General features: G+C 28.0%; 2 protein-coding genes across 10 annotated transcripts in view; one reads left to right on the top strand and one right to left on the bottom strand.

Annotated features, from left to right (window-relative positions):
* The window catches only part of LOC129916171 (trichoplein keratin filament-binding protein), a 228,060-nt gene that overhangs the window by 20,555 nt on the left and 180,348 nt on the right, over positions 1-27,157 (top strand). For all 5 annotated transcript variants that reach the window (XM_055995988.1, XM_055995987.1, XM_055995986.1 and 2 more), the window contains exon 2: positions 2,419-2,507. The gene's annotated coding sequence lies outside the window, so the exon portion shown is untranslated. The remainder of the gene's footprint in view (positions 1-2,418; positions 2,508-27,157) is intronic.
* The window catches only part of LOC129916170 (glutamic acid-rich protein), a 56,375-nt gene that overhangs the window by 20,316 nt on the left and 8,902 nt on the right, over positions 1-27,157 (bottom strand). For 2 of the 5 annotated variants that reach the window (XM_055995980.1, XM_055995979.1), the window contains exon 1: positions 19,623-20,843. The exons of the other annotated variants lie outside the window; for them this stretch is intronic. In XM_055995980.1, the coding sequence (XP_055851955.1) occupies positions 19,623-20,577 (955 nt within the window). In that variant the 5' untranslated portion in view covers positions 20,578-20,843. Of the gene's footprint in view, positions 1-19,622; positions 20,844-27,157 lie in introns of those variants that run through there. 5 annotated transcript variants of the gene reach the window in all.

Below are 27,157 nucleotides of genomic sequence, written 5' to 3'. Positions count from 1 at the left end.
TCATTTGTATTTGACATTTTATTTCGCATCAGCAGCATTTACTAGTTAAGCCTAGCCTAGACCGAATGTTTTTTTTTTATTTTCGTGGCACAACCCCTTTATGATTAATCCTTTACTTTTTGTAGGCATGAATGCATGTATGTGCATTAAAATAAAAAAAAAGAGCGAAAAATACTTATATACATTAGGGTGGGTCAAAAAAATTGAATTTTATTTTTTTATTTGGTACTCCGAAAAATCGATTGCTAGACACCTCTAGAATATACACACCAAATATGAGCTCTTAATATTAATGGGAAGGTCCTCCGCTTCGCAATTTTCCATTTTTACATCAAGCTTCTACTAAAAAAAAATCATTTTTTTTTTAAATCGACTTTTAAGCATAAAACTTCCTTGGCATCAAATTGATTGCTTTAACCGTTTAAAAGATATTCCTATCCAAATCACAATGCATACGGGTCATAAGAAAACTATTGGAATTAGTGGGCATTGGTTTGGATACGAATATCTTCTAAACGGTTAAAACAATCAATTTGATTCTGAGGAATCTTTTATAAAACGTTTAAGCCCCTACAAGAATATATCTTGTTAATTTGAAAATAATGAATTTTCAGTGAATTAGAAAATTTTTAAAAGTAAAAAATGTTTTTATATTTTTTTTTTTAATTTGACGTCGAATATCTTTAGAATGGTTAGATTAATGAAAAAGTTAATAAGACCTTTTTTGTGGAACAATCTATTTCCTACAAGAAAATGTCTTGCGCGTTTAATGATTATAATTTTTCAATTTGTTACAAAATTTAGACCAAAAAACGAATTTTTAAAGATTTTCTTGATTTTTGGACCTCAAATATCTATTAAACGGTTAGATATCCGAAAAATGTGTGCAAGGCCTTTTTTATAGAGCGTTCAATTTCCTACAAGAATATGTGAAGACATTTCTTAAAAATTGGTTTAAAAATAAATGATTTTTTTTTTAGTAGAAGCTTGATGTAAAAATGGAAAATTGCGAAGAGGAGGACCTTCCCATTAATATTAAGGGCTCATATTTGGTGTGTATATTCTAGAGGTGTCTAGCAATCGATTTTTCGGAGTACCAAATCAAAAAAAAGAATTTCGATTTTTTTGACCCACCCTAATATACATACACAAATAGTTCAATCATTAGCTGTGATGAGATATTGTCATTTTTAATTTCACAAAAGTATTTCACACTGAAATCGAGTACGACTATAACTCGATTCCAGTGTGAAATAGTTTTGTATTTTTGAATTTTATGTTATTAAGCTGCATAATTAAATCCAGCACAAAGTTTTTATTTTTTTTTGCATTGTTTTTTTTTCATGATTTTATTAATTAATTTAAAGTTGTGTACCTACAAATTTTTTAATGGATTGATAAATTATATTACTGCTGCCAAACAAATCAATAGTTTTTATTTCTGTCATTCTTATTTGAAAAAAAAAAAAATTACATAACATTTCCAAATTACTATAAATTTTTTATTAGGTATTGATTGTGTATTATTTATAGAAATTCCATTTGTAATTAAATTCAATAAATTATTTTAATAACAATTCTAATAATAAAATTCCAACAAGCCAACGGATAACAGAAATCAATCTATACTTATTTTAGTAAGAGTAAAGTTAAATGGTTTTTATGTGGGGGTTAGAGGGTAGTTTTGATATTAATGAATTTAATAAAATTTAAAAAAAGTTATTTCGCTAATAAACGCTTCATTATTATCAATGCATGATAATCGCGTAGAACCTCATATTTCCAAATTCATAAAGCTGCTGCTGGCAACAGGATTGGAGAGGATATAAAATAACTATATAATAAAAGAAAAAATACATGTGACATTGAATTCTTTCATTGTGAAATATGTAGCCAAAACTAAATATGAAATAAACCAACAAACATTTATAAAATAAATCCTTGACCTTTTCTTCGGTTAAAAGAATATAATCTCTTTGAATGCGAGTCTATGGACTTTACAAAAATAAAAGTAAAGCCGCTTTGCAATTACTCCACAGGAATTAACCAGCGAATTGGGTAGGGTTTTCCATATAAACAAAAATGAATGAAAATCATCGTTTTTGAGTTTTAAAAATTTCGTCAATAACTAAATTAAATATTTTAACTGTTGTTGCCCAAAGGAAAATCAGTTTGGAATGTGAAAATTAAAAATTCAAAATTTGTAAAGTTAAGAAATTACTTTTTGCAGGATTAAAGATTATTTTATTCCAATAACTTCTGCATTAATAACTCAAAACTCGTGATTTTTGAATTTTGACAGTACTCAAGTAAATGAGCGATATGTATTTAGATCTTTGGTTTATTTCAAAATGTTTCACTTCAAAGAAAAACTGAAAACAAATTTTTTTCATGTACATTTTCATTTATTTTTTTCAGAACCATTATCCTGGTCGGTATAACTGAGCTTTAGCAAAACATAAACTGAAATCATCATCATCATCTTAATTTGAAACGTCCTGAGACAAGTAAGTTTTTACATCTTTATGCAACAAAATTTAAATTTAAACAAAATTGTTTTTTTTTTTTTCTGAAAATTACAAAATTAATATTTCTGAAAAATCTTCTCAGTTTTCTTTCCATAAAACATTTTTCCTCATTCTTTTTATATGGAAAATGGCAAATTGAAAGTTTCTGCTGGTAGAAGCCATCATTTATACATATTAGGGCGCGCATTTTGAGAAAAGGAGAGGCTTTTTGAGAAAAGGACATAGAGTCCTTGAATGTCTTTAAAAGTCGTTGACTACTTATACAACAAATATTATGAAATCAATTCTAAAATCAAATTCAACGAGAAAGTTATTGGTAGATAGTGTAGCTCAACATTTGCTTGTGATTTTTAAAAAGTTGTTGCAAGTACATATTCTGAAGATATGTCGGTTTGATCCTTTTATTGGCCAAAAATAACGGTACCTGTCATTATAATCATGGAAATGGTTTTTTTCTCAAGACCTGCTCGTACGATTTTTGTTAGAAAATTCAAGCGCAAGGTTTTTGACAAGTTCTATCAGAAATCGGTAGTAGGGGAGAGTGGGGCTAAAAGTAACAGGGGTAAGAATTAACAGCTAAAGAAAACGATGTTCCTTTCAATATTAAGAAACGCGTGAAGGAAATGCTCAATTTTTCCATATCTACCGGCACATTTTCTTCAGTTGAAGATAAGATGACAGGGTGAGAAGTTATACTAGTGGTGTCCAAAAAAAGCATGTTTGTAACTTTTTTTTTAAATTTTATTTTTGGTCTACCTCTTAACCCGAAAAAGATAGAGTGCTAAGTGTTTTTTTTGTTATATGCATTTGTGTTTTGGCTCTAATTGCGTGTAAATGTTATGTCTATATCAGTGTTATAACAATCGAAAGATGTTATATTATGGGAATTCGCAGGGATTAATATTTAAACAACTCTACTGGTTTACGTATTGAATGAGACTCAACTTGTCTTGTCATTCCGATAGTCGCGAGCCCAACTTCCTCAGTGGATAATCGTCGGCACGTTTAAAGAGTCAGCACAATTCAATTATTGTCTTATTGCACTTTGATTGACCCAAAACAATATCCGAATGGGCAATCAAAGTGAACATTACAATTGAAGTGTGCTGAGTTCAACGCACGACGATTTCCTCTGGTAGGTATGGAAGAGGGCACAACATCCCTCCCCACCCGGAGGAAGAACTCACGATCAACCGGATGACGATCGACAAGATTAAATAACACATTTATTTAGCATTTTCTTATAACAATATAACAATTGATTTCTTATTTTCTATAAATTATCTTTTTTGACATATGTATGCATCTATGGCTTATTTATTTTTTAATTTAATTTCTTTCTAGTTAATTATGAATTTTGAATACATTAAATATTTTAAATATCTTTAAACCATTTTTATCAAATTATGTTCTGGAACTTACAAATTTAAAGTAATCATTATGTTTAAATAGAATGTTTAATTTTCAATGCATTATATAATATTATGTTTTATTAAATATTTTAATTTCAATCTATTTTATTATTTTGAATACAACTAACATTTTCTTATTTCTTTTTTATAGTCTCTTTTTTTTTAATGTTATTAATTAGTTACATATTTGGATAAAATACATTTAATACTTTTTTCTTATTATTTTGAATAAATGACAGTTTCAACGTTTAGGAGTTATATAAAATATTATAATTCTCGGTCAGTATGTTTAGATTAAGTTTGGTGTTGTTTGACGGCTTGCTGCGGATGCGATGATTGTCGTTTCCATGTGTTAGGACGTCAAGTTAATCTGGAATTATTAGTCTTGACTTCAGTCTGCTTCAATTTGGGAGAACTAATTGCCATTTCTATCTCTCGTCTTGCACAAGATGCGATTGCTTAAATTTCTAACACAATTTAACTTATTTATGATACCCATCTTCGAAGGGTATTGAATTATTTTATCGAAGTTGAATGCCTCCAGCAAGTATATTTAAGCAGGAATGGGATCGCCAACATTAGCACTGTTACCAATTAGGTGACTGTTGTGCAGTTCGACATGTAATTTCGGCTTTGAGTTACGCTACATATGAACTATTACTCATGAGTTTGACATCTAGTATGTTGATGCTTGTAACTACTTCAATTCGAGTAAAATATCCCTTAGATCTTACAGCTTTCTGGCATGGGTGAAACATCTTTGTAGTTAAATGTGGTAGTTTTTATGTGAGCAATAGTGTGTGTTTAATACAGAGATAAAGATAGGCGGTTCCCCTCCCCACCTGGGACTCGATTTTTCACCTCTGGTACTGGCAGAACATTTTATTTACAGTTCACAGCATCTTTCCCAAACATAACTTCGTGACCATTCATTTTAAAGTTTTAAAGTAATATTTTTATAACAATTTTAATTTTAATTTAGAGCTTCTTTACGTAATAGTTTTTAATTAATGTCTGTATTTTTTTTTTTTTTTTTTAATAAAGTTTAATACTTAATTTTTATAATTTTTTTTTCATATTTAGACTATTTTTACATTTCATAATATTTTTTCTTATTGTTCAAATAATTTTCAAGTACTTATTACGTTTTAGTTTCATAAAAATTTAATATTTGATTTTTTTTTTATACTTTTATTTAATTTAAAGTTAAGTTAATTGATTTATTTAAGTTATCAATTAATCAATTATATTTGTTTTGTTTCATATATTTTTTTTTTTAATATAGGTATTTATGTATTTTTGTAGTTTTTAATAAGATACATTTTTTTTTTTTTTTTAATAATTGATTTTTAAAGCAATGGTTTAAATAATTTATTGATCTTCGATTAGTTTTTATACTTTCGTAGTTGTCGATCAGTTATTTATTTAAATGTAGTTTGTATGTATATATTTATTATTTAATTAGTACAACTTTAAATATTTTAGGTTTTAAACAAAGAAAAGAATTGGAATAATGAATTGAGAAGAAAGTGGAATATAATGAATTGAGGTATTAAGGAAAGGAAAATATATGAGAAGATTATGGTTAAAGGGTTTTTGATATCTTAATGTTATCTGAAAATAGAAAAAAAAATTAGATTAAATGCTCAAAAACAAAGATAAATAATAAATTACTGAAATTTTGAATAAAATAAGTTTGTAGTACTATCTAGTTTAAAACTCAAGACAGGATTTACAGGATTTAGTTTAAGTGGTTATGCTTTGCGTACCCACGGACATAAGCCTCTTGATTGATTGACCGATCTCAATTTTTGATTGTCGTTGTTCACAGAACTTCTTATATTTTTCACTAAGAAGATGTGACTTCGATCAAAAGAGTCGTCTTTTTCTCGTTTATATTTTTTAGAAAATATGTTAGAGATTAAGTTTAGGACATTATCCAATGAAAACATTTTTTAGGGGAAGAAACCCTCGTTTCACTTAATTTGTGACTCCTGTTTTTTATTTGTCTTGAAGAGGTTCTTGGAAATTCGGTACTTTTTCTATTTGAAGTAAACGGATATATAAGCGGAAACTTTGATACCAGCTTTCTGTTGTTATCCAAAAATTTTAATTTGTTGGTAACAGAGTCAATTATAGCATGGTTCCCAAGAATATCCCTGCCTATTATACCATCGGCGGGTATGTTATTTAGGCCATCTATTATAGTCCAATTTAATTTTATTTTTCCCTTCAAACTCGACCGAATTGAACCTAAAGTTTCGCCAATCCCTTCAGAAGCTAATTTTATTTTACATTTTTCTTTAGTTCGTATTTTTGCATTATTATTTAATGCACTACTTACTAAAAAGCTTGCTTTTTCATTTTCGTCTATTAAAACAAAAATTTTACCTCTCTTAGCATTTGGAAATGGCAGTTTTATATACATTTTTTTCTTGGATTCTTTATTGTTAAATTTACTTTTCACTTCGATGATGATTTTATGAATTTTTGAATAAAATTCATAAATCATATCGAAACATTTAGTGAATACTAACAATTGTGAAATGAAAAAAATGTAGTTAAAAACTGAAGGTATTTGAAAATCATAAATTTTGTTTGTTTTAACAACGGGGATTGGCGTTTTGGCAGATTTGGTAATTTGAGTGGATGGATAAGGGACGATCTGTTTGTTTTTTGGTAACGTTGGGTTTTTGACCCAATCATATTTTACAAAATATCGTCTTTTACATCTACACTCATTCTCAGAGTGTCCAACCCTAGAACACCAATCGCATCGTACCCTAGTCTTTTGCGGGTTTGCCGCTTCTAATTGACCTTTGGGTAACGAAAGTGTTCTTTGAGGTTGTCCATGTGCCTTACAGGTATTGTGGAAAGAAGTATTTCTCTTAAACCTGCAATAAGCACTTTTGTGGTTTGTTTTCTTACAGAATCTACAAACCACTTTCTCTGAGAAATTTTTTACATTAATCTCCTTTCGAGGAAGAAATGTCTGCCAATCTTTGGTTACACATGCTGTAACCTTTTCACTTTTTGTCGTGTGACACATAATTATGTTAATTATAAAAAAAAAACTAGTCACTTGGAGTCAAACAATATAACGTAGGTATTTATTTAATTTGCTTATCCCGAACTCGAAGTTTTAAACTGACCTACATTAACTAAAATTAACGTATACTGGCCGTAATAATAAAACAATTCAAGCAAAAAAAAATTAAAAAAATAAGTAGATCGTTTTTCAAAAAGTGAAAAAAAACGAAAACGATTCAAAACAAAAATAATAATCTTTTTTATCAAAAAACAAAACCGACTTCCATGGATCAAAACAGGGTTTTATGGTTTTTCTAATAGTTCCCATGGCTTAAACTGCACGAAATTTAAATGGGACCACACTGCAGCCACCAGCTTTCCACTACAAAAAGAATTATCGAAATTGGTTCACTCTTTCCAAAGTTATGCGGTAACAAACATAAAAAAAAAAAAAAAAAAAAATACAGACGAATTGAATACCTCCTCCTTTTTGGAAGTCGGTAAAAACGAAATATACTTACCTGCTTATTGACATACGTACATACATAAATATAGTGTATTCGTTGTCAACTGTGGTTTCGTATTCCAATTGATGTATATGTTGATAATATGTTGCACTTTGAATTTAATTAATTATTTTCTTTCGAAAAAGCAAAAAACTATGATTCACTGTGATCACTTAAAATTTCCAAAAGTCGACACAACACAAAGTTATTGGTTATTTTTATTTTGTTTTTATTATTTTATTTATTTATTTATTGATTTTTTTATTTATTGCGATTTAAAAGCTTCGCGGACCGGCTGCGCCAATGTTATAACAATCGAAAGATGTTATATTATGGGAATTCGCAGGGATTAATATTTAAACAACTCTACTGGTTTACGTATTGAATGAGACTCAACTTGTCTTGTCATTCCGATAGTCGCGAGCCCAACTTCCTCAGTGGATAATCGTCGGCACGTTTAAAGAGTCAGCACAATTCAATTATTGTCTTATTGCACTTTGATTGACCCAAAACAATATCCGAATGGGCAATCAAAGTGAACATTACAATTGAAGTGTGCTGAGTTCAACGCACGACGATTTCCTCTGGTAGGTATGGAAGAGGGCACAACATCAGTTTCGCTTTTTATTCAAATTGATTTTGTGTGAAAAATTTCATGCTGGGGCTAGTTGTAACATTTTTCCGGGGCAAGTTGTAACATGCAAAAACCTACCTAAAGATTTGTTCACTTAGGTATTTATGATTGCATAAAGTGTGACTCAGATAAAAACTCATCTTATTATGTATTCATTCGACTTTTTTTACTGTTTACAAGTGAATTGTGATTTTTCGTTTATTTTATTTTTATTTATTTTGCATTACAGCAAATGCTGTGTGTTATCAACTAATGTAAACTAATTTTTTGAATAAGTACCAGAGTTCAAACCTTTCTCGGTTTGGAGCATATTTATTCAACTTTCAGGGAAGAAAGATTTGCTTTAACGTTCAACGTAACGATTTTTTTCGACTTACCCCACTTTTTTCTTACCTACATAAGAATTTTTTTACCGAGTTGGTTTAACCAACAACCCTGGATATGAATGCTTGTAAATGAATTTGTATTTATTTTGGAATTGCAAACATATTTTGAACCAACACTTGATTTTATAAAGCTTATAAAACAATTTATGAATTCAATTAATTTTAATTTAAGACTTTAGTCAAATCTTCTCCGAAATCTTGGATTTAATCCCTTTTTTTTCAAATCTGCTCCAAAATTTCATGACTAAGGTTTGTTTTTATTATTACTAATTAAAATAAATAAATATAAACAAATAAAGTTAATTTTTTCTTATTTTTAGATCTTAGTACAACCTACCCCGGTATGTGTTACACTTTGCCCCGTATATGGGGTAGGTTGAAACAACACGATTTTTTTTTGAAGCTTTATTTTTCAACATTACCGTTAGGTTTTGAAAAAAATTTGTGAAGGATTTTGCAGCTAAAATGTGGTTCTTTTATTTAAAACAGGTTAAGTTGACTTATTTTTAAATTTTTAGGAGTACCATCGGTTTTAGTAAAAAGTGTTACATTTGGCCCCCTCTCTACCTAATGGTATACCACCTCCCATAGAACCTTTTTTAAAATTTCTAACAATCTCCCAATTTTATCGATTTTTACTTGCGATATAGGTACTATATATATATCAAGTTATGTATTCGAACAAAAAAAAAAGTTGAGATAACATTTTTCCATGACATGGTACAATGCCAAAAAAGTGGGTCCCGGAAGTCTGTCTGTCTGTCTGTCTGTATACGAACCTACAGCCTAAACGGATGGACCGATTTATGTCAAACTTGGTATGAAGCGTTATTTGGCGACTCTCCAGAGGGATTTTTGGAATTAATTTTTTTAGACCAAAAACAACGGTACTTGTCATATACCGATTTCAGTCAAATTGAAATATCTCGAAAACGGCTCCAACGATTTTGTTTAAAAAATTCAAATGATAGTTTTAAGCTAAGGTCTATCTTTCAATGAAAAAAATTTTTTTTGAAACTCATTATTAACGGTACCTGCCATAGAACCGTTTTTTTTCAAATCCGATTATCTCCGAACCTGCTTATTCGATTTCAACGAAACTTTTTTTTAGAAAGCATTTATATAATTTAAATATAAACCAAAAATAAAATTTTCAAAAAAATAATTTTTGGATTAAAAAAAAAATTGGAATTTTTTTTTTTAAATCAAATTTTCGAAAACGTCCCTTTTTTTTGAAATTTTGTTTTAAGATTAGTGATTTCTAGAAAATGGCATACCAATTTTATTTTAAAACTTTTTTTCCAAAAAATTATTAATAAAAAATTAGTTTTTTAAAAAACGGCTCTAACGATTTTGAAATTTTTTTTTCTAAAAATGTATCTTAATATATCAATCAAAACTGCATACTTGTTTTGGAGGGCAATTTGATTTCAGATTTTATTTTATTTTTCTTACTAAACGAATTTTATTTTTTTTCAAAATTTCTATATAAAAAGTCTTAAAAATTTAAGCAACTTTAACTCTAAGAGCAAGTTCGTGCGACCCAGTCGTGCATTTTATTTTGTATGCAACATCCTTTACAATGCCCCAATATAAATCAAAATTGTCAAAAAATAAACTTTTTGAATTAAAAAAATGTGGACTTTTTTTGAAAAATCAAACTTTGGAAAACGAAACATTATTTTTTTTTGTAATTTTAGTTTTAGGTTTTGACATATACAAATAAAATTTGAAAAACAACAATTTTCAACCCGTTTTAAAAAAATTATTTTTCAAAAAAAAAAAAATTATATTTTTGAAAAATCCAACACTCAATTTTTTGAATAATTTTTAAACATTTTTGTATACAAAATTTTCGTCTAAATTTTTTAAGTCATTTATAGGTGTAAGTTAGAAATCAAGAAAATGGTTCTATGATAGGTAAAATACGTTTAAATTTATTTTTTTCCAAAAATTAAACAAATTATTTTACTGGAAAATTTTGAATGTGATCTTTTAAACGAATTATTTTCTAACCAGAATCAACAAACATTTTGAAAATAGATGGTTTAACTCGAGAGAAAAAAAATGTTATGTAAAAGTTAAAAATGTCTCATACAAATTTGTATGGGGAAAGTATGAACCTAGAGGCACGGGTTAATGACCTCCAAAAAAAAGGTTTTTTTGCTAAATTCCCCTTATTTAGGTCCTAAACTTTCGATATGGGGGGTGTCTCTCCCGAAAACATCACTTTGGGAAATAACGGACACCCTAACCTACATATCGACGGTTAAACTGCAAAACCTCGTAAGTCTAAAAATTCGAAAAAAATATTATTAATGCAAACAATTCAAAAAATTCAGAGCTATCTTTTGGTATATTCAGCTTAACAATGTTGTTCTGAACATTTTTCAGAAATGACAAAATTCAAACACTCGTATTGATAGATCCCATACAAAAACAAGAAACACAAAATTTTGTTTTTTGATTTCTGAAAAACTTGCAAAAACGACTTACGAGGTTTTGCAGTTTAACCGTCGATATATCATCGTAGAATCATGTTTGATTGTTTTTACGTGGGTATGCTAAACTTATTTACGTATTTTGCAAGAATTTTTACAAAAATTATCAAAAAATTCCAAAATTTGCGCTTGCAGTTGCTTATCAGAAAATGCCTTATTTTATTTGCTCTCGCACTCTTGGTATGGGGGAAAGTAAAGTGAAAATTCGGAAGTGAAATATCCAAGTGTAACATCTTTTTATGTTAAGCATGAATCCCAGCAATCACATTGTTTGTGTTTTATTTTTTATTTTATTTATCATTTTTTGTATCTTTTATATTTTCATAGAAGAAACAAAAAATAAAATTTCATTTCACCTACTCAAGTGAACCGTACTGTATGTATGCATTCATCAAAATACTTGCCAAATGCGTGGGAATTTATAATTTTGAATCATGATGCTGTTGAGGCTGCCAGATTTATATAAACATCATATTGTTAAAAAAAAAAGTATATAACAAGTCAGAATTCATCTTACCAACAATAATATACAGCAACAAAAAAAAAAAAATTTTTTTTTGTGTTGACAACATTATTTTGAAGGAAAATTTAACTTGACATTGATATAAATTTTATTATTTTTGTATATATTAAAATGTTTTCATTCATAAATTTATATTAAATGACTCATTGACAATGTTTATGCGATATAGAGTACATACATACGAGTATGTAAATTCGCATGTTTGAATAAAACAGATTCCTTTATATTGATTTCCATGAAAACATTTAGCCTTGATGTATGAACATTAAAATTTAACAACACACTTTCAAGGATATTTTTGTGGGGGACAAAATTCTCTTTCTTTTGTTGTCGCGTCGCTATTGACAGCTGCTGTCGTTTCATTTTCAAAATATTTAATTTTCACTTAAATTTTCAACATTTTCATGCTTGAACTAATTATTTGAATCTTAATGGAATTAAAGATATTTGTTTTTTCATTCGTTAATTAGAATTTGATTATTTGACAAATTTATTAGGTTCTGTTTCTTCATATTGCAAAATTAAAGATTTTATTTTTTTTTAAATAAATTAACTATTCACTTCGTTCAGATGCAAACCACAAGATGAAACAGAAAAACAAACAAATAAAATGCACGACCTAACCGCACGAATTAGTTTTTTGTTCTGCTTACATACATTTTGAAAACTTTTTAAAAATGTATGTATTAACCTATATTATGAAAAAAAAAACATAAGATTCGGTCTTCAAAGAAAAACTACAACACCTTAAATGAAATTCAGCTCAAAGAATTGCTAAGATCCTTTTAAAATAAAAAGTATTTCAAAATCGTTAGAGCTCTCTTGAGCCTCATAAGGAAACCTCGTAACTACACCTTCTTTCAAAAATGACTTTTGAACGCATTTCGAAAAATCTGAATAGAATTAAATTCAAATTTTGCGTTATCTTGTGTTAAGCTTTCTTTTATTTCCGAAGCTTGGACACAATCAATTTCCGAACTCTATAGCAATAAACTTTACAACCACTTTTGCTCCAACACCAAACTTTTTAACTTACCAGATATCAGGGTTGTAAAAATATCAATTGAAAAAAAAAAAAAAAATGCATTTGCAATTAAAAAAAAATATTTATTGCAAATTAAAAAATTTGTATTACAAAAATACCTACTATATCTATTGCAACTGAAACAAAATTGTATTGCATTAAAAAAGTTCAATTTTTTTTATATTTATCGAATTTCTTACAATTTTGACTATTTGGCCTGTAGGTTATGTCATAGTTGACATAGCTAGTAAACATAGTCAAAATTGTAAGAAATTCTATAAATATAAAAAAAATATAATTTAGTGCACACATTTTGTATTGATTTTTTTTTCAATGTAGAAAATTTTTTATTTGCAAAAAAATTTTTTTAATGCAAAATATTTTTATTTGCACTAAAAATTTTATATTTAATGCCAAATTTTTTTCAGTTGCAATAACATTTTTTTAATGCAAAATTCTACTTGCAATAAATATTTTTTTTAACGCAAATATTTTTCAGTTGCAATGCAAACATAGGTATTTTATTTCCAATAAATATTTTTTCTTAATTTGTAATGGAAAACAAATGCATTAAAAAAAATTATTTTTTGAAACCCTGCCACACACTGTTATGATTCTTTCTAAAGATGATGCCTGTCTGGATAAGACTCATCTCCAGAAAGAATCATATCAAATCTTTGGCTTTTTCAAAATCTGAACATGCATTTCTGAATAAAATAATTGCTACCGACTTATAGAAACTAGAATCACTAATATAGAACATTATCATCCACCCTTGGGTATTTTCCTTAACGTAAGCAATCGCACATTACCTATTGAAATAGCTATAACTCCAGCCTTTAAACTTGGTGGTAACACACACAAGTTGTTGTTGTTCATTCAAAACCTTCAATATGAAATGCAATCGGTTGCACGTATTATCTTTGCCTCATAAATGTTCTAATGCATTAGAACAGAGAAGTGAAGTACACTGCGTATAAACCTACTTTTCTAAGGCAACTAAGATGTAAAGTTATCTCTATAAAACTTAAAGCTTTTGGGTTCCCGCCATTTTTCATAGCCAGGGAAGCATCATACCTTATTATTGATTGATATCAGTCAAATTTGGAAACCGCCTTTGAAACTCTTTCATTGTTCACTCAGGTGTTCCGCAGGGAAGCCACCTGGGTCCCTTTCTATTGATTCTGGCTATACATGATGCAACACCATAAATTCGCTGAGAACATGAAACTTTTCAAAATATGTCAGTTTCAGGGACTTGGGTGTTCATTTTAGCTCAAACTTAAAATTCATTGAACCCATTATTTATATTACAAAATTAAGTGAACTCACTCTGACTTCAAATAATCAATAAATTCACTACATCTAAAATAAAAAAAAAAATATAGTTCAAGACTGCAAAGTGCTAAAAAACAGACCATGGAATGAAAATGATTTATATTCGTAATAATAACGAAAAATTGAATGTAAAAGAAAACCCCAAGTACCACTTTTGGCTTCTAAACTCAATATCAGACCACTAAAAAATGAATTGTAATTCATTCTTTAAATGTATGGTTTCAGTAACTTCTTTTTTCTTCTTTTCATTTCAATAAAACAAACTGTTCGTTTAAAATATATTTCAACCTAAAGAATGCATAGCTTTCGTGTTTATTCAACAAAAAATATTATTTTTTCCAGTCTTTAATAAATAACTATAGAGGTGGCACATCATTGTCCGTCTCTGTGGAATACACGTGCAAGTTTATTTTTAGAATTTTTGTGCGACACGAAAATTAGAAAAAAAAAAGACTCGTTCACCCATCACAAATAAATAAACAATTCAAAAAGCCAATTCATAGTCGCTTCGCGTATTCTACTCTCTATAGCTTGAAACTACACAAATACATCAACACACACACACACATTCAAAATGAAAATGTTTATCTGAAATGTGTCGAGACTCGAGAGACATACAAATGAACGCAAGAAAATTTTTATTTTTAACCAAACGTGTGTGTTTAAACTAAAAGTAAATATAAAGAAAAAAAAAAAAAATAGAAAAAAATAATAAAAACAATGCGAGAGTATATCGTTTGTTTAACTATGTGTGCCAAATAATAAAAATACACTTTCTATTCCGACGCAATTTATCTGCAGAGGTCCTTTTTTATTATGTGGATGCATTAAATGTACAGAAAATAGTCGATTTGGAGAAAACGAACTCAATTGATTGTTTCCGGAATTTTGTTTTTAAGGGAAACGAAGTTTTACATCAAAGGAAGACTTTAACAGGGGTATCTTTATGGTGTTGGCAGTCGGATTTGCGAGTTAAATATTTAAATTAGGACCCATATTAAGTTTATATTAAAATAAATCAGAATAATTGAGATATCGCTCAGGATTTGTCAATTTCGATTTCTTACATTGTTTCGTGATTCTGTGATATTGTTGAGTATAATTTTAAAGTGGATTTTACCATAAAATACAAAATTTTTGCATTAAAAAAATGTTATTGCAAATTAAAAAATATTTGCATTAAAAAAATTACATACAAAATTTGAGCTATAATATTGTTTCCATATTCTCATTCGATAGAGCATTGCCTGAATATCATTACCTTGATTTTTCGCACTCGCGAAATTCACCTTTCGGCCGCCATCTTGGATTTTAGTTTTTGTTGAATATCTCGATTTCTATTTATCCTACATAAAAGTTGTGTATACAAGAAACGTAGGTAATTAAATTTCGCGTCTTTTATGTTAAAAAACTTTTTCGATATTCTGAATATTAAAAAAGTTACAAGCCAAAAAAGTAAAAAAAAACCGAAAAAAATGACAATTTTAAAGATTTGAGCACTTTTTATCAAATTATGAAAAGGCGTATCGAAAAAAGATTATTTGCCTTAAAATTCTCTACAACTCTATAATTAATAAAGTTATTAATACTTTTTTTGTTAAAAAATACCTCTTTTTTACGAAATAAAGAGACTTAAATATAAAAAAATTGCAGGTCCTGAATTTTGTCTTGTAACATAAACCTATAAAATACTCACTAATCATTTAAAATTCACGATTTGGTAAAAAAAAATTAAGAAAACAGTAAAGATAAAAAACACAAACAAAAAAGAGCATTTTTAACAAAAAAAGTATTAATAACTTTTGTATTTATAGCGATAGAAAAAAAAGTTGTTTTAAGGTGAATAATCTTATCTCGGAAGGTTTTTTCATAATTTTGATAAAAATTGCTCAAAACTTTAACATTGTCACTTTTTTCTGTTTTTTTTTACTTTGTTCGCTTGTAACTTTGTTAATATTCAGAATATCGAAAAAGTGTTCAAAACATAAAAGAAGCGAAATTTAATTTCCTACGTTTCTTGTAAACACGACTTTTATGTAGGATAAATAGAAATCGAGATATTCAACAAAAACTAAAATCCAAGATGGCGGCCGAAAGGTGAATTTCTCGAGTGCGAAAAATCAGGGTAATGATATTCAGCCAATGCTCTATCGAATGAGCAAAAAAAAAAAAATTGGATGTGGTACAAACTGCTGGGTCAAATTATAAATGCACTGGACTATTATAGTTCCAGTTAAAATGGCTAATGGAAGTCAAGTAGTAAAAATTGTAAGAATTTCGACGAATATTATTAGAAAATGCACTCATTTTGCATTGTTTTTTTTTTTTTTTTTTTAAAGAAAACATTTTTTATTTGTTATATTTTAATTTGCAATGAAAAATGTATTTTCAAAGCATTTTTTTAATGCATTTTGAAGTGAAAACTTCTTTAGTATCGTAGTGATTTGAAACAAGATGAAACGAAAACGCGACACGACTTCAACTTGTTATAACTTTTTTGTTTTAATAGATAGATGAATGAAATTTATACTGTAGATAGGTTATTAAATATATTATAATTGTACAAAGTTTCAATTAATTTCATATTCAAAATTCGGAGATAACGGTAAAAAGATGTTCTTTTCCAACACACGTTATATCTTTTGATCTAGTGCACATACAAATTTGATTTAACTTTAATACGCATGCTGATAACATAACCTTTTATTTGATATATCACACATAACGTTACGTGCTCTACAAGTTACACAATCTTAAATTGAAAAAAAAAATTAAAAATACCTCAAAACACCTGTGGAGATCTGTTGGCGATGACCAGCTACCAGTGTAGGAAGTACCGTAATCTCATTCTGGAAATTCGACATGGTTGACTTTAAAAAATTCTTACTTCTCTTGTAGACATCTTTGAAATAGTATGCATCATTATACAAGGTGAAACAATAAGCTTTCACATGGAATAAAATTTTTAATAGGTTGTCAAACAAAAAAATAGATTTAATAGCATGAGAACATAAAAATAAATGTTTTTTTGCTTTTTTATGAAATTTCATCGAGTTTAAAAAATTCTAGCTCTTTTTGTAGATGTCTCATAGGTCTGATCGATATATATATTTTTATCTAAGACAAAAAGCTTACAGATGATATAAAATTTATATAGGTTGTCACATAAAAAACATGGATTTGAAGGTGATAGAATAAAAATAGGTAGATTTTTTTCTATTTTTTTCAAGAAAAATGATTTTTTAAGGTTTCACTTCTACCACGTGTGAATTGCACACATGATTTTTTTTTTTTACATTGGCAATAAAAGTTTTATTTTCAATGCAAATTTTTTTTTGTTTTATATTAAAATGATTGCTTGGCAATAAATATTTTTTTTTTAAATTTGGAAAAATGATTTTTTACAACACTGACTGGTGCCAAGTTACCAAAGCAGTCTTTACTGATTGAAAAATAACTAGGAAGCTTTGTCGCTACTTATTTGTTACATTGTAGTTCATAGTTACAAATGTATTGATATTTTTCTAACTTGATGAAAACGTAGTGAATCATAACTCAGTGAAACGTAGCTACTTTTAAGTTCAACTACTTTTTTATTTGTCGAAAAATGTAAAAATTTAAAATAAAATTGGTTTAAATTTTTTACGAAAGCAGTGAAAAAATCAAAAGCATTTTTACTAACTAAAGTTATGGCTCCGTTGGTATGCTATTCTTTTGAGTGATTGGGCGATAATAGAAAATACCAATTAATAAGGTGTGTTTTTTTAAATTCACTTTTCTGAAACATTTTTACTATTGAAAAAAAAAAACTAAGAAGACAAAATAATTACAACCACAAGAATACATAAATGTACAATTTTAATTGGTGCTACTTTTGGTCTTTAGTGCATCGTTATTTAACCCTTAATATTACCATGTGACATTTCTGTAACAAACCAAAAAAGATCCAACAAAAAAACATACGAAACTTGTAAATATCTTTTGTCTTTAACAACTTAATTTTTAATACTCCTACTATTTTATCGAAATACTACAAAATATTTCACAGAAAAAGCGTTACAAGTATTTTATTGACAGTTTATTTTGAAAGTTTAGTATTCTTGAAAATATGTTCCCATGCCTACAACAATAAGAAATTCGGAAAATATATTTTTTTCTTTCTTAACTTACAAACAAGGTCTTTTTTTTTTAACTTTCGGAAAGTGCGTAAAAGTAAATATGAAATAGTTTGTTGTTTGAATTTTTGCATTTTTGTACTGGAAAACAGCATTTTACCCTATTTATTTTAATTCGTAAAAATGTCGAAAAAATGACTAAAATATAAAAATATTAATTTTTTAAAAATTACATATGTAGGTATTTTATATTTATTCAAGGCAAGTGCTTACATGTTATTAATTTTAAAATAATACGTTCTTCACATAGGTACATATTAAAGTTGTTAAAAAAAAATGAATTTATGTCAATTTAACTAACAATACAAAGCTGCAATTTAAAGCTGCCAGACTTTTAAATTCGTTATTAGAACGCATAAGGCTATAAAACTGCATACATTTTGGTTATCACTCTAATCCCAAAATTTGTTGTGGGCTCGCTGTCTATAACGATGTTACAAGTTTATCCATTTTTTTTGACGGCATGTATTCGTATTTTTTATCAGAAAAAAAAAATGAAACAGGTGCCTCGAAAAGACAATAAAACTTAGGAAGATTTTGCGGTTCATGCATATTTACCTAATTTTTAAAAGATCAAACTTTTCGTTTGCCTATTCAATCTCTTGCAATGAACTTTCTCGACGACAGTAAAACCATTTTTCAGAATCTGTCTTTATTTTTGAAATAAAATTTAGTTAAGCAAATAAGGTTTCCATTCCGTAGAACATTTATGAAAATATTTTGAAATCATTTCGGGATTGTTAAAAATTAAAACGTACGGCTCAGTTCTGGTTTGAATTTGTATTTTATATATTCTTCAACAATATTTCATCAATAAAAATACAATATATCCCAGAAACGAATGGTCCAAACGAAATACGCTAATAGGTCAACTTAAAGGCTTTCAGAATTTGATAACTTGTTCATCCTCTTTAACACGAAGACTTAACCAATTTCAACGATTTGTATAGGTGTAGGTAGTACAGAAGCCTAATATTCAAGCTATATAAGAATTTTTGGTAAATTTGAAAACTATCCCCATCCCTGATCTAAAATATGAAACGAAAAAAACTTCAATTCTTTATCTATAATGAAGTTTTAATTTCGTGATTTCACTTTCTCACTTTTCCAAAATAGAATTATCTTTAGATGCTAAAAGAATTATTTCGGAACTAAGAGCCTATGACCATATTCTAAAATGTGTGTATATCAAATTTTAAAATGCAAAGTTTCAATAAATTTGTGTTAAAGAAAACTTGGTGCAAAAATTCAATAGCCAAAAATGTTATCTAAAAATGTCTTCTTCAAAAAACACCGTCATGTAGATAAATTTATTTTATCCATGTCTACAAATCCTTTTAGCCCCAATTTATTCAATCTCCATTATATTTAAAGTAGCCGTTAAAAATTTAAAATTTGTCAAATTTAATACTTAAAATTTAATGGAGAGTGAATAAAATGGGCCTTAATATTAAAACTTTAAAACTAAAGGACTTTTCCCCCGAAAAAAAAAAATTATCTTAGCTTCAACCTACTAGTTTAGATTATAAGTATTTTCATCGCTTTTTTTAATAAAAATCACTCACCATTCGCTTTACTAGGATCCTTTTTAATTGGTGTAGTTTTTTTCAAAACCTTATCCTTAAATTCAGGCTTTGCTTCCGACGGTGTCTCCTTAATCACTTCATCGACCTTTTGAACTTTCTTCAATACCGGTCGAATTTTATCAAAATCATCTACACTTTTGTTGAATGATTTTTGTTTATTCACAACAACATGCCGCAACTTTGGACGCTCCAACTTAAAACGTCTCCTACGTTCGCGGTCCTCATCCGTTTCGCCTTCAACTGCTTCATCATCATCATCTTCATCGCGTTTTTTCTGCGTATTGCTCATGGATTTGTCACGCTTCACAACAATAGGACGCATTTTAGGTTTTTCAGCTTGAAATTTACGTTGCAATTCGGTTTCGGCTTCCTTGGGTGGTGTAGAATCTTCTTCCGAATCTGAATCCGAATCAGTTTCCGTTTCATCATCATCATCAGAATCTTCCTCCTCTTCACTCTCCGACGGAGTTGGTGGTTTTTTTGGTTTCGGTTTTACCAACGGCTCTTGAACTGGCTTCCGTTTTTCAGTGATGATGGGCACTTTAATCTCGCGCGATTGCAATTTAGCCTCCCTACGAGGTGGTGCAACATCAGTTAATGGTTTTGCTGCTACTGCCACTGATGGGGTTATTTTACTTGCTACTGGTTTGCTACTACTACTACTAGCGGGTGATGCAGCAGCAATTTTACCCGGCGATGGTGTTTCTCCATTCTTCTTGGCTGCATCGTTGGAACTTTCGGCTGTTGTTGTGGTTTTCTTGACCCATGGAGCTGTTGTTTTTATCGTTGTTTTTGGTTTGACTTCAGGAACATCTGCCTTAACCCATGGTGGGCGAAATGTTGTTCTGCCACCACCACCTGGGCCAGCAGAGGACGATGATGGTGCAGTCTTGTCACTTTTTGCCGCTGGAGTTTTTATACTTCCAATAGGCATTTCAAAGAAATGCTTTTTAAAACTTGAAACTTTTTAATTCGGACAAGTACCTGATAATTGGTTTTGTCGTTATTCTTGTTTGTTGTTGTTGTTTTCCTTGTTTGCAGACTTTTGAGTTTTTGTCTGAATTAAACAAGATTTTTTGTTTTATTTTTACCCGAAAAACATGTTCGTATCTTTTTTGAAAAAAATAAAAACCACTCGCATTTGTTTTTGTTTTCACACACTTTTTGTTGCTATTCTTAGCTCAATCAACGAAGTACGAACTATACGAACTATACGAACAAAAAAATTAAAAGATTGAGAGAAATTAAAAAAAAAAAAAAATAAGAAACATTTACAAAATCCTCCTCAAAGAAAAACATTCACAGACTGAACAGCTGTATTTTGAAAAAGAATATTTTATTCTTTTTGTTCGTTTTATAAATTTTAATTGACCCGAAAATGAGTAGGATTTTTATTTTAATTTTCCTTTAAAAATATATTAATTTTTTTGAATTTTTATTTTGTAGGTAGGTAAGCAAACACATTAAAGGTGTTTTTCTGACCATAAGTCAACATTTATGACAACAAAATTTAATTTTGTCCCAAAAAAGTGTGCAAATTCTAATCGAAATATTTTGACACTTTATTGAAAGAAGAAAAAAATCAAACAAATATTTTGCAGAATAAAAAAAAAAAAAATATAGATATAATTAAAATTAAAATTAATCAGCGTTTATTTTTGAAAGTTTGAAAGAAATAAAATAAAATTTTTTAATTATAGAAAAATGTTTTCTCCTTCTCTTTTCGTGGTGGGCGAAACAGGGTTGTCGGTCGGTGGATGGTGTAGCGTTAAAATAAATAAATAAAATTGTATGGCGGCTATGTGAATGTGGGCGTAGAAGACTGATGAGACGTGTGTATTTTTTTCCTTTTTTCCACATTTGTTTATTATACTAAGCGATTATTTTTAAATTGTTATAAGTGAAAAAATTATTAATCTATAGAGCCTTGAATGATTTTTTTTTTTTTGCAAATTGTTTTCAAGATTCTTTGTTTTGGAATGAAGTATGAAGTAATAAAGGTTTTTTTTTTGACAGATTTAGAACAGTTAAAATATTTCAATATGCAGGATTTTGAAATTTTTAAGTGTGTATAGAACCTACTAAAAAAATGTTTTTTAAATAAAATGTATGCATATTTTGATGAAGAGGAGCAATGTAACTAATTTTTTTTGAAAATTAAAAATAAATACTATTTTTTTTTTTTCTAAAAATATCCTTTCTGAAAAATTTTAATCCATAAACTCCTTTTTTTATTAAAAAATTGTGAGTTTGAAAACTTAATTTTGAAACACTTTTCATATCAACACAACTTATTTTAATCATAACATTAAAGAATGAGTTTTTTGTTTTAGAATAGGTAAAGCACAATATTGTAGGCATTGTTTATTTAATAATTTGTATTCTAAATCAATTATGCAGTTTTAGGTTGAGCTATATGTATCTTTTAAATTAATTGTTCGTGGGAGGTAATTTTAATTCCAAAACAAGCTTATTTGTATGGTGAATATAACAATGCTAAAATTTTGTAGGAAACTCCAAGTGACTATAAACGCCCTTTTAATGTAGGTAGTGACTATTTTCATTGCTACAGGTGTCTGAATATTTTCAGAAAATCCACTTGAAAATTGCAATGAAAACGAAAAACGAAATTGGTTCTCTGTTAACTAATAGCTATCACCTTTAACATGAGTACAAATTTTTATTTTGAGAATAGCTAAATTGTATCGAAAAAGTTGTTGAACTCAAAAACGGAATTACTTTTGATGATTTAACCCAATATGGCACGTTTGGCTAGTAACCAGTTGTTATCTTAAGAGATTTGGCACTTATTTTGAACAACCTTCGATCGCAAAGAATCTAGACAGAAGATAGAAGTCAATCAGCGCATTGAGAGATATGTAGGTACTACTCATGGGAACTATCAAATAAAAACTATCAAACTATCGATAGTTGTAAAATATTCATTCATTCGATAGTTTTAAAACATTTATTCATTCATTCATTAAGCCCTGATTTTTCAATCGTCAGTTAGACTATCAGAGAAATAAATGTCAATATAAAAAAAACTTTTATTCCTAGTAATAAGCTCTATCTGAGGTTTATCTGACTATTGAAAAATTGGCCCTTAGTTAGATAGTTTTTTATTCGATAGTTTTTTCATTCAAATTGTTTTTTTATACAATAGTTTTATTTATTACATAGTTTTATTATTACGATAGTTTTTATCCGATAGTTTATTCGATAGTTTTTATTCGATAGTTTTATTCGATAGTTTTTATTCAAATAAATAAATGAATGAATGAATTATTCGATTGTTCAAATCATTCAAATACTAACTATCGATAGCTCAAATCATTCGATAGTTCACATCACTAGAGGTACATCCGCGAGATATTATTAGAGATATATTAAGATGACAATAAGCACTGAACACAAATCTTAAGTTGTCTAACAAAATTTTTCCCTACAATTATGAGAATGAAATAAAAAAGTCCGAAAAATAGTTTGTTTTTTTTTAGAAAAATTCGTTAAGAAAAAGTGTTTCTGTATTACAAAAGAAGGGCAATTACCAACATTTTATGTTTTATCTAATATTGTGTTTGACTTATGGTTTCCGCTCAAATGACCTTTGACCTATCCCTTCAAATTAGTTCTTATTATATAAACATAAATACATATGTCTATTATTCAAAATGTGCAAATTTGTATTAATTTGTCTACTGTTTTTATAAGTTTTTCAAAGGTCTTCTGAGCGCAAGCCATAAGTGGTACAAAAAAAAAAGATAAAAATTGTAGGTAATTTTCTCTTCTTTTATACCTAATACACATCATTTTGGTAAAAAAATCACTTTTCACAACAAAAAACATCTATATTTTTGGACTTTTTCAGTGATTCCTCATGTTTGTTGTAAGAAATATTGTTAGACAACTTCAGATTTGAAGAATTTGAAGAGTTGTCCATCCTAAAATTTTTCTTTTTAAGGAATGGAATTTCCTAAAGAGGTGTAAAGCCTGAACTCTACTATGTTGATCAACACGTTCAATTTGCGTTCCAAATCTATGCATTGAATAGTTTTACTTTTCTATACATTCTTAATTACTTCGTAGGCGTATACAGGGTGTCCCAAAAGTAATGGATCAAACGAAATATGGTGATAGGCCTCCTTAAGGGCTCTCAGAATTTGGTAACTTGTTCATCCCAAATCCTTACGGTTTTCGATTTAATGCAATTCTTGTGAAATTTCAAAAAATCCCTAGTTGGCAACAGTATTTTGCTTCCTGCGCCCATTATTGATTTTTGTTTTCTAAAATTCTTTTACAAAAACATTGGCAAATAATAAGGAACAATTAATTAATCAAAATAATTTTTATTCCATACGCCATTTCGCTGCAAATTAACTAACAGTTTCAAGTTTGATAAAAAATCAATTTTTAACTTTTATTTGAGAGCAACACGGCGACAAAAATTTCTACGGTGTGAGAATGGTTTATTATTTTAAAAAGTTGCCCTGCTATTGTAGTTTTCAAAAATGTATAAAAGTTTCCAAAGTTGAAGTTAGATCAGAAAATATTACAATTTGAATTCAACAAAACAGGGTTTTTCAGAACAAAAAACAACCAAAAATAAACACATTTCTCGAACTGTTATTTGTTTATTTTTGTTTGAACAAAAGCGTCTATTTTTGTTTGTATTTTTGCTGTGAAAAACCCTGTTTTGTTGAATTCAAATAGTAATATTTTCTGATCTAACTGCAACTTTGGAAACTTTTATACATTTTTGAAAACTACAATAGCAGGGCAACTTTTTAAAATAATAAACCATTCTCACACCGTAGAAATTTTTGTCGCCGTGTTGCTCTCAAATAAAAGTTAAAAATTGATTTTTTATCAAACTTGAAACTGTTAGTTAATTTGCAGCGAAATGGCGTATGGAATAAAAATTATTTTGATTAATTAATTGTTCCTTATTATTTGCCAATGTTTTTGTAAAAGAATTTTAGAAAACAAAAATCAATAATGGGCGCAGGAAGCAAAATACTGTTGCCAACTAGGGATTTTTTGAAATTTCACAAGAATTGCATTAAATCGAAAACCGTAAGGATTTGGGATGAACAAGTTACCAAATTCTGAGAGCCCTTAAGATCCCCTATCAGCATACTTCGTTTGATCCATTACTTATGGGACACCCTGTATATGTATGTATAAGGCTAATAAATCATTTAAGACAGTGTTGAAAATGTGAACTCTTCAGTACATGGATTTGGAACGTATGTTGAACGTGTTGACCAACATAGTGTGGATCCGGTGTAACACAACAAAATCGATGTTAAAAAACGTTTATTGCATGTGGTGTATGATCTGTGGAATAGGCCCCAAGTAGTTGGGACTTAAAGTTCATTGAAATGAAATTGCAATTTTAACTGTTATATTATGAATACACCAAATTTGCCTAAAATTAAAAAAATATATGTAACTTAAAAATCTGTCAAAAAATTGTCAAAATTTTAATTATTCACTATAGTGTAAAATAATTATGTAGATACACATAAAGTTTCAATTCCAGAACAAAGTGAACATTTTTGCAGAAGATTTTCAGAACGTACACAGCTGTACGAGGAGGTATAACAGATATAGATTTTGATATGTGAATTTGTCAAGGCTTTTTGAAAATTTATATTTAACAATTATCTAATGATTGTGTTTTGTTAAATTTTTGTTGTCAAGATTAATTTAAATAATTGAAAATGGAAAATAAAATAATGATGTCAACATTAAAGTATTTCTTTCACGTCTTTGAATCTTTCACTTTCAAATTTCTTGCAAATAAATCAATTTTCTCTTCTTTTTCTCAATTTCTCTCAATTTTTAAAATTCAACTGGTTTTTTTTTCAAATTAAATATTATTTCGTTTTGTATTTTAATTTTTATTTATTTATATATATTTATATATATTTATTTTTATTTATTTATATATATTTATTTTTATTTAAACCCGTCAAACGTAGTTATTTTAACGAAAAAAAATAATTTAACCGATATCCGTTTTGTTCGTCGCAATTTCTTTTATGAGTTTTTTTCGACACAAAAAAGAAAACATACCATATACCTAAACCGTCACTAATAAACTGAGGAGAAAAAATTTTATATTGATGAACACATAAAAAGTTTTTCCTTCGGGAAAAACAGAAAAAGAAAAAATATTCGGTATATTTTTGATCGTATTTTTGGCAAAATGTGTATTTTTAGTAATATGGGCGATTTTCTCTCAACAACGTCACGAGTGTGATATTCAAATTTTATTTTCCATTGAATATACATATTTTTTTTTTTGTATGTTTTGTTTGAGACTCAATTTTCCTGTTTAATTTTATTTTTCTCTCATTTTCAAAAACAAAAAAAAAAACAAAATTGAGAGAAAGTTTTGTGTGTTTCTTTTATATTTTAATTTTTTCCAATTGAATTCATTGGATCTATTTCGCAGAGATATGTCCTCCATTTGTGTAGCCATACTTTTGAAAGAAAAAAAAAGTATGCGCGCGCATTTGAGTGAGTGTTTGTTATAATTATTGTTTTTTGGAGAAATTTTAATGGGGTAACCAGAGCATGAACCTAAAATTTTATTTTCTATTTCCATTGAATGTTTTCCTGTATATTTTTTCCTTTTTCAAGTCAAAAGATTGATTTAAGAATGTTTTTTTTTTTGTTGACCTTAATTAATTTTTGACAAATTGGTTCATGGAGCATCCTGAATAGAATAGAAGAAAATGTTTTCAATATTCAAAATAAATGTGTTATAAGTAAGATATATACTTTGAAGAAATATAATTGACAATGATCTAAAAGATTTTTTGTAAAAAAGCTTATCGTCGGCGAACAGTAAAAGTCTCGTATCTGAGTTTTTGATGTGATGTTAAAAAAAAGCAATGGTATTCCATTAAAAAAAAAAATTAATAGACATAAAAACAAAGCTTAAAAAAAATATTTTTCAAAAACCAAAAACCTTTAATTTTTTCTTAATTTTAATATAACAATTTCCACAACTTTTTGTTAAAATCAGTTAAGGTCTTTAAGATAAACTCAAAAAGCAAAGAAGCAGTTCTATAGCAGTTAAAGGTTCACGAATAACTACACCGAAAAAAAAAATTGATAATAACAGCTATCAAATTAACATTTTTCAGTGACAAAAGTCGTCCAACAATTAAAATATCAATTTTGATATTTTATCATATCATTTTGACATTTTTTAATTTCAGGTGGGATAATGAAAATTTCACTTTGACAATTAAAATATCATTTTGCCATTTTTTTTAAGTTTAAGTGGATAGTGAAAATTTCACTTTAACAATTAAAATATCAATATTGACTAGATTTTACGTTTTAGTTTATTATAATGAAACCTATTTCTTTCCTTTTCTTTTTTATTATTTTTATTATTTTAAGAATTTTCTTTCTTTTTTCAAAACATTACTGAAAGGGAATATTCTTTACAAAATAGTGGTGATATTATTTTTTCTATTATAGGTTCGGTGACC

The sequence above is a fragment of the Episyrphus balteatus genome, chromosome 3 (assembly GCF_945859705.1).
Source record: "Episyrphus balteatus chromosome 3, idEpiBalt1.1, whole genome shotgun sequence".
Taxonomy (NCBI): domain Eukaryota; kingdom Metazoa; phylum Arthropoda; class Insecta; order Diptera; family Syrphidae; genus Episyrphus; species Episyrphus balteatus.
This window is presented reverse-complemented; position numbering and strand designations above follow the sequence as displayed.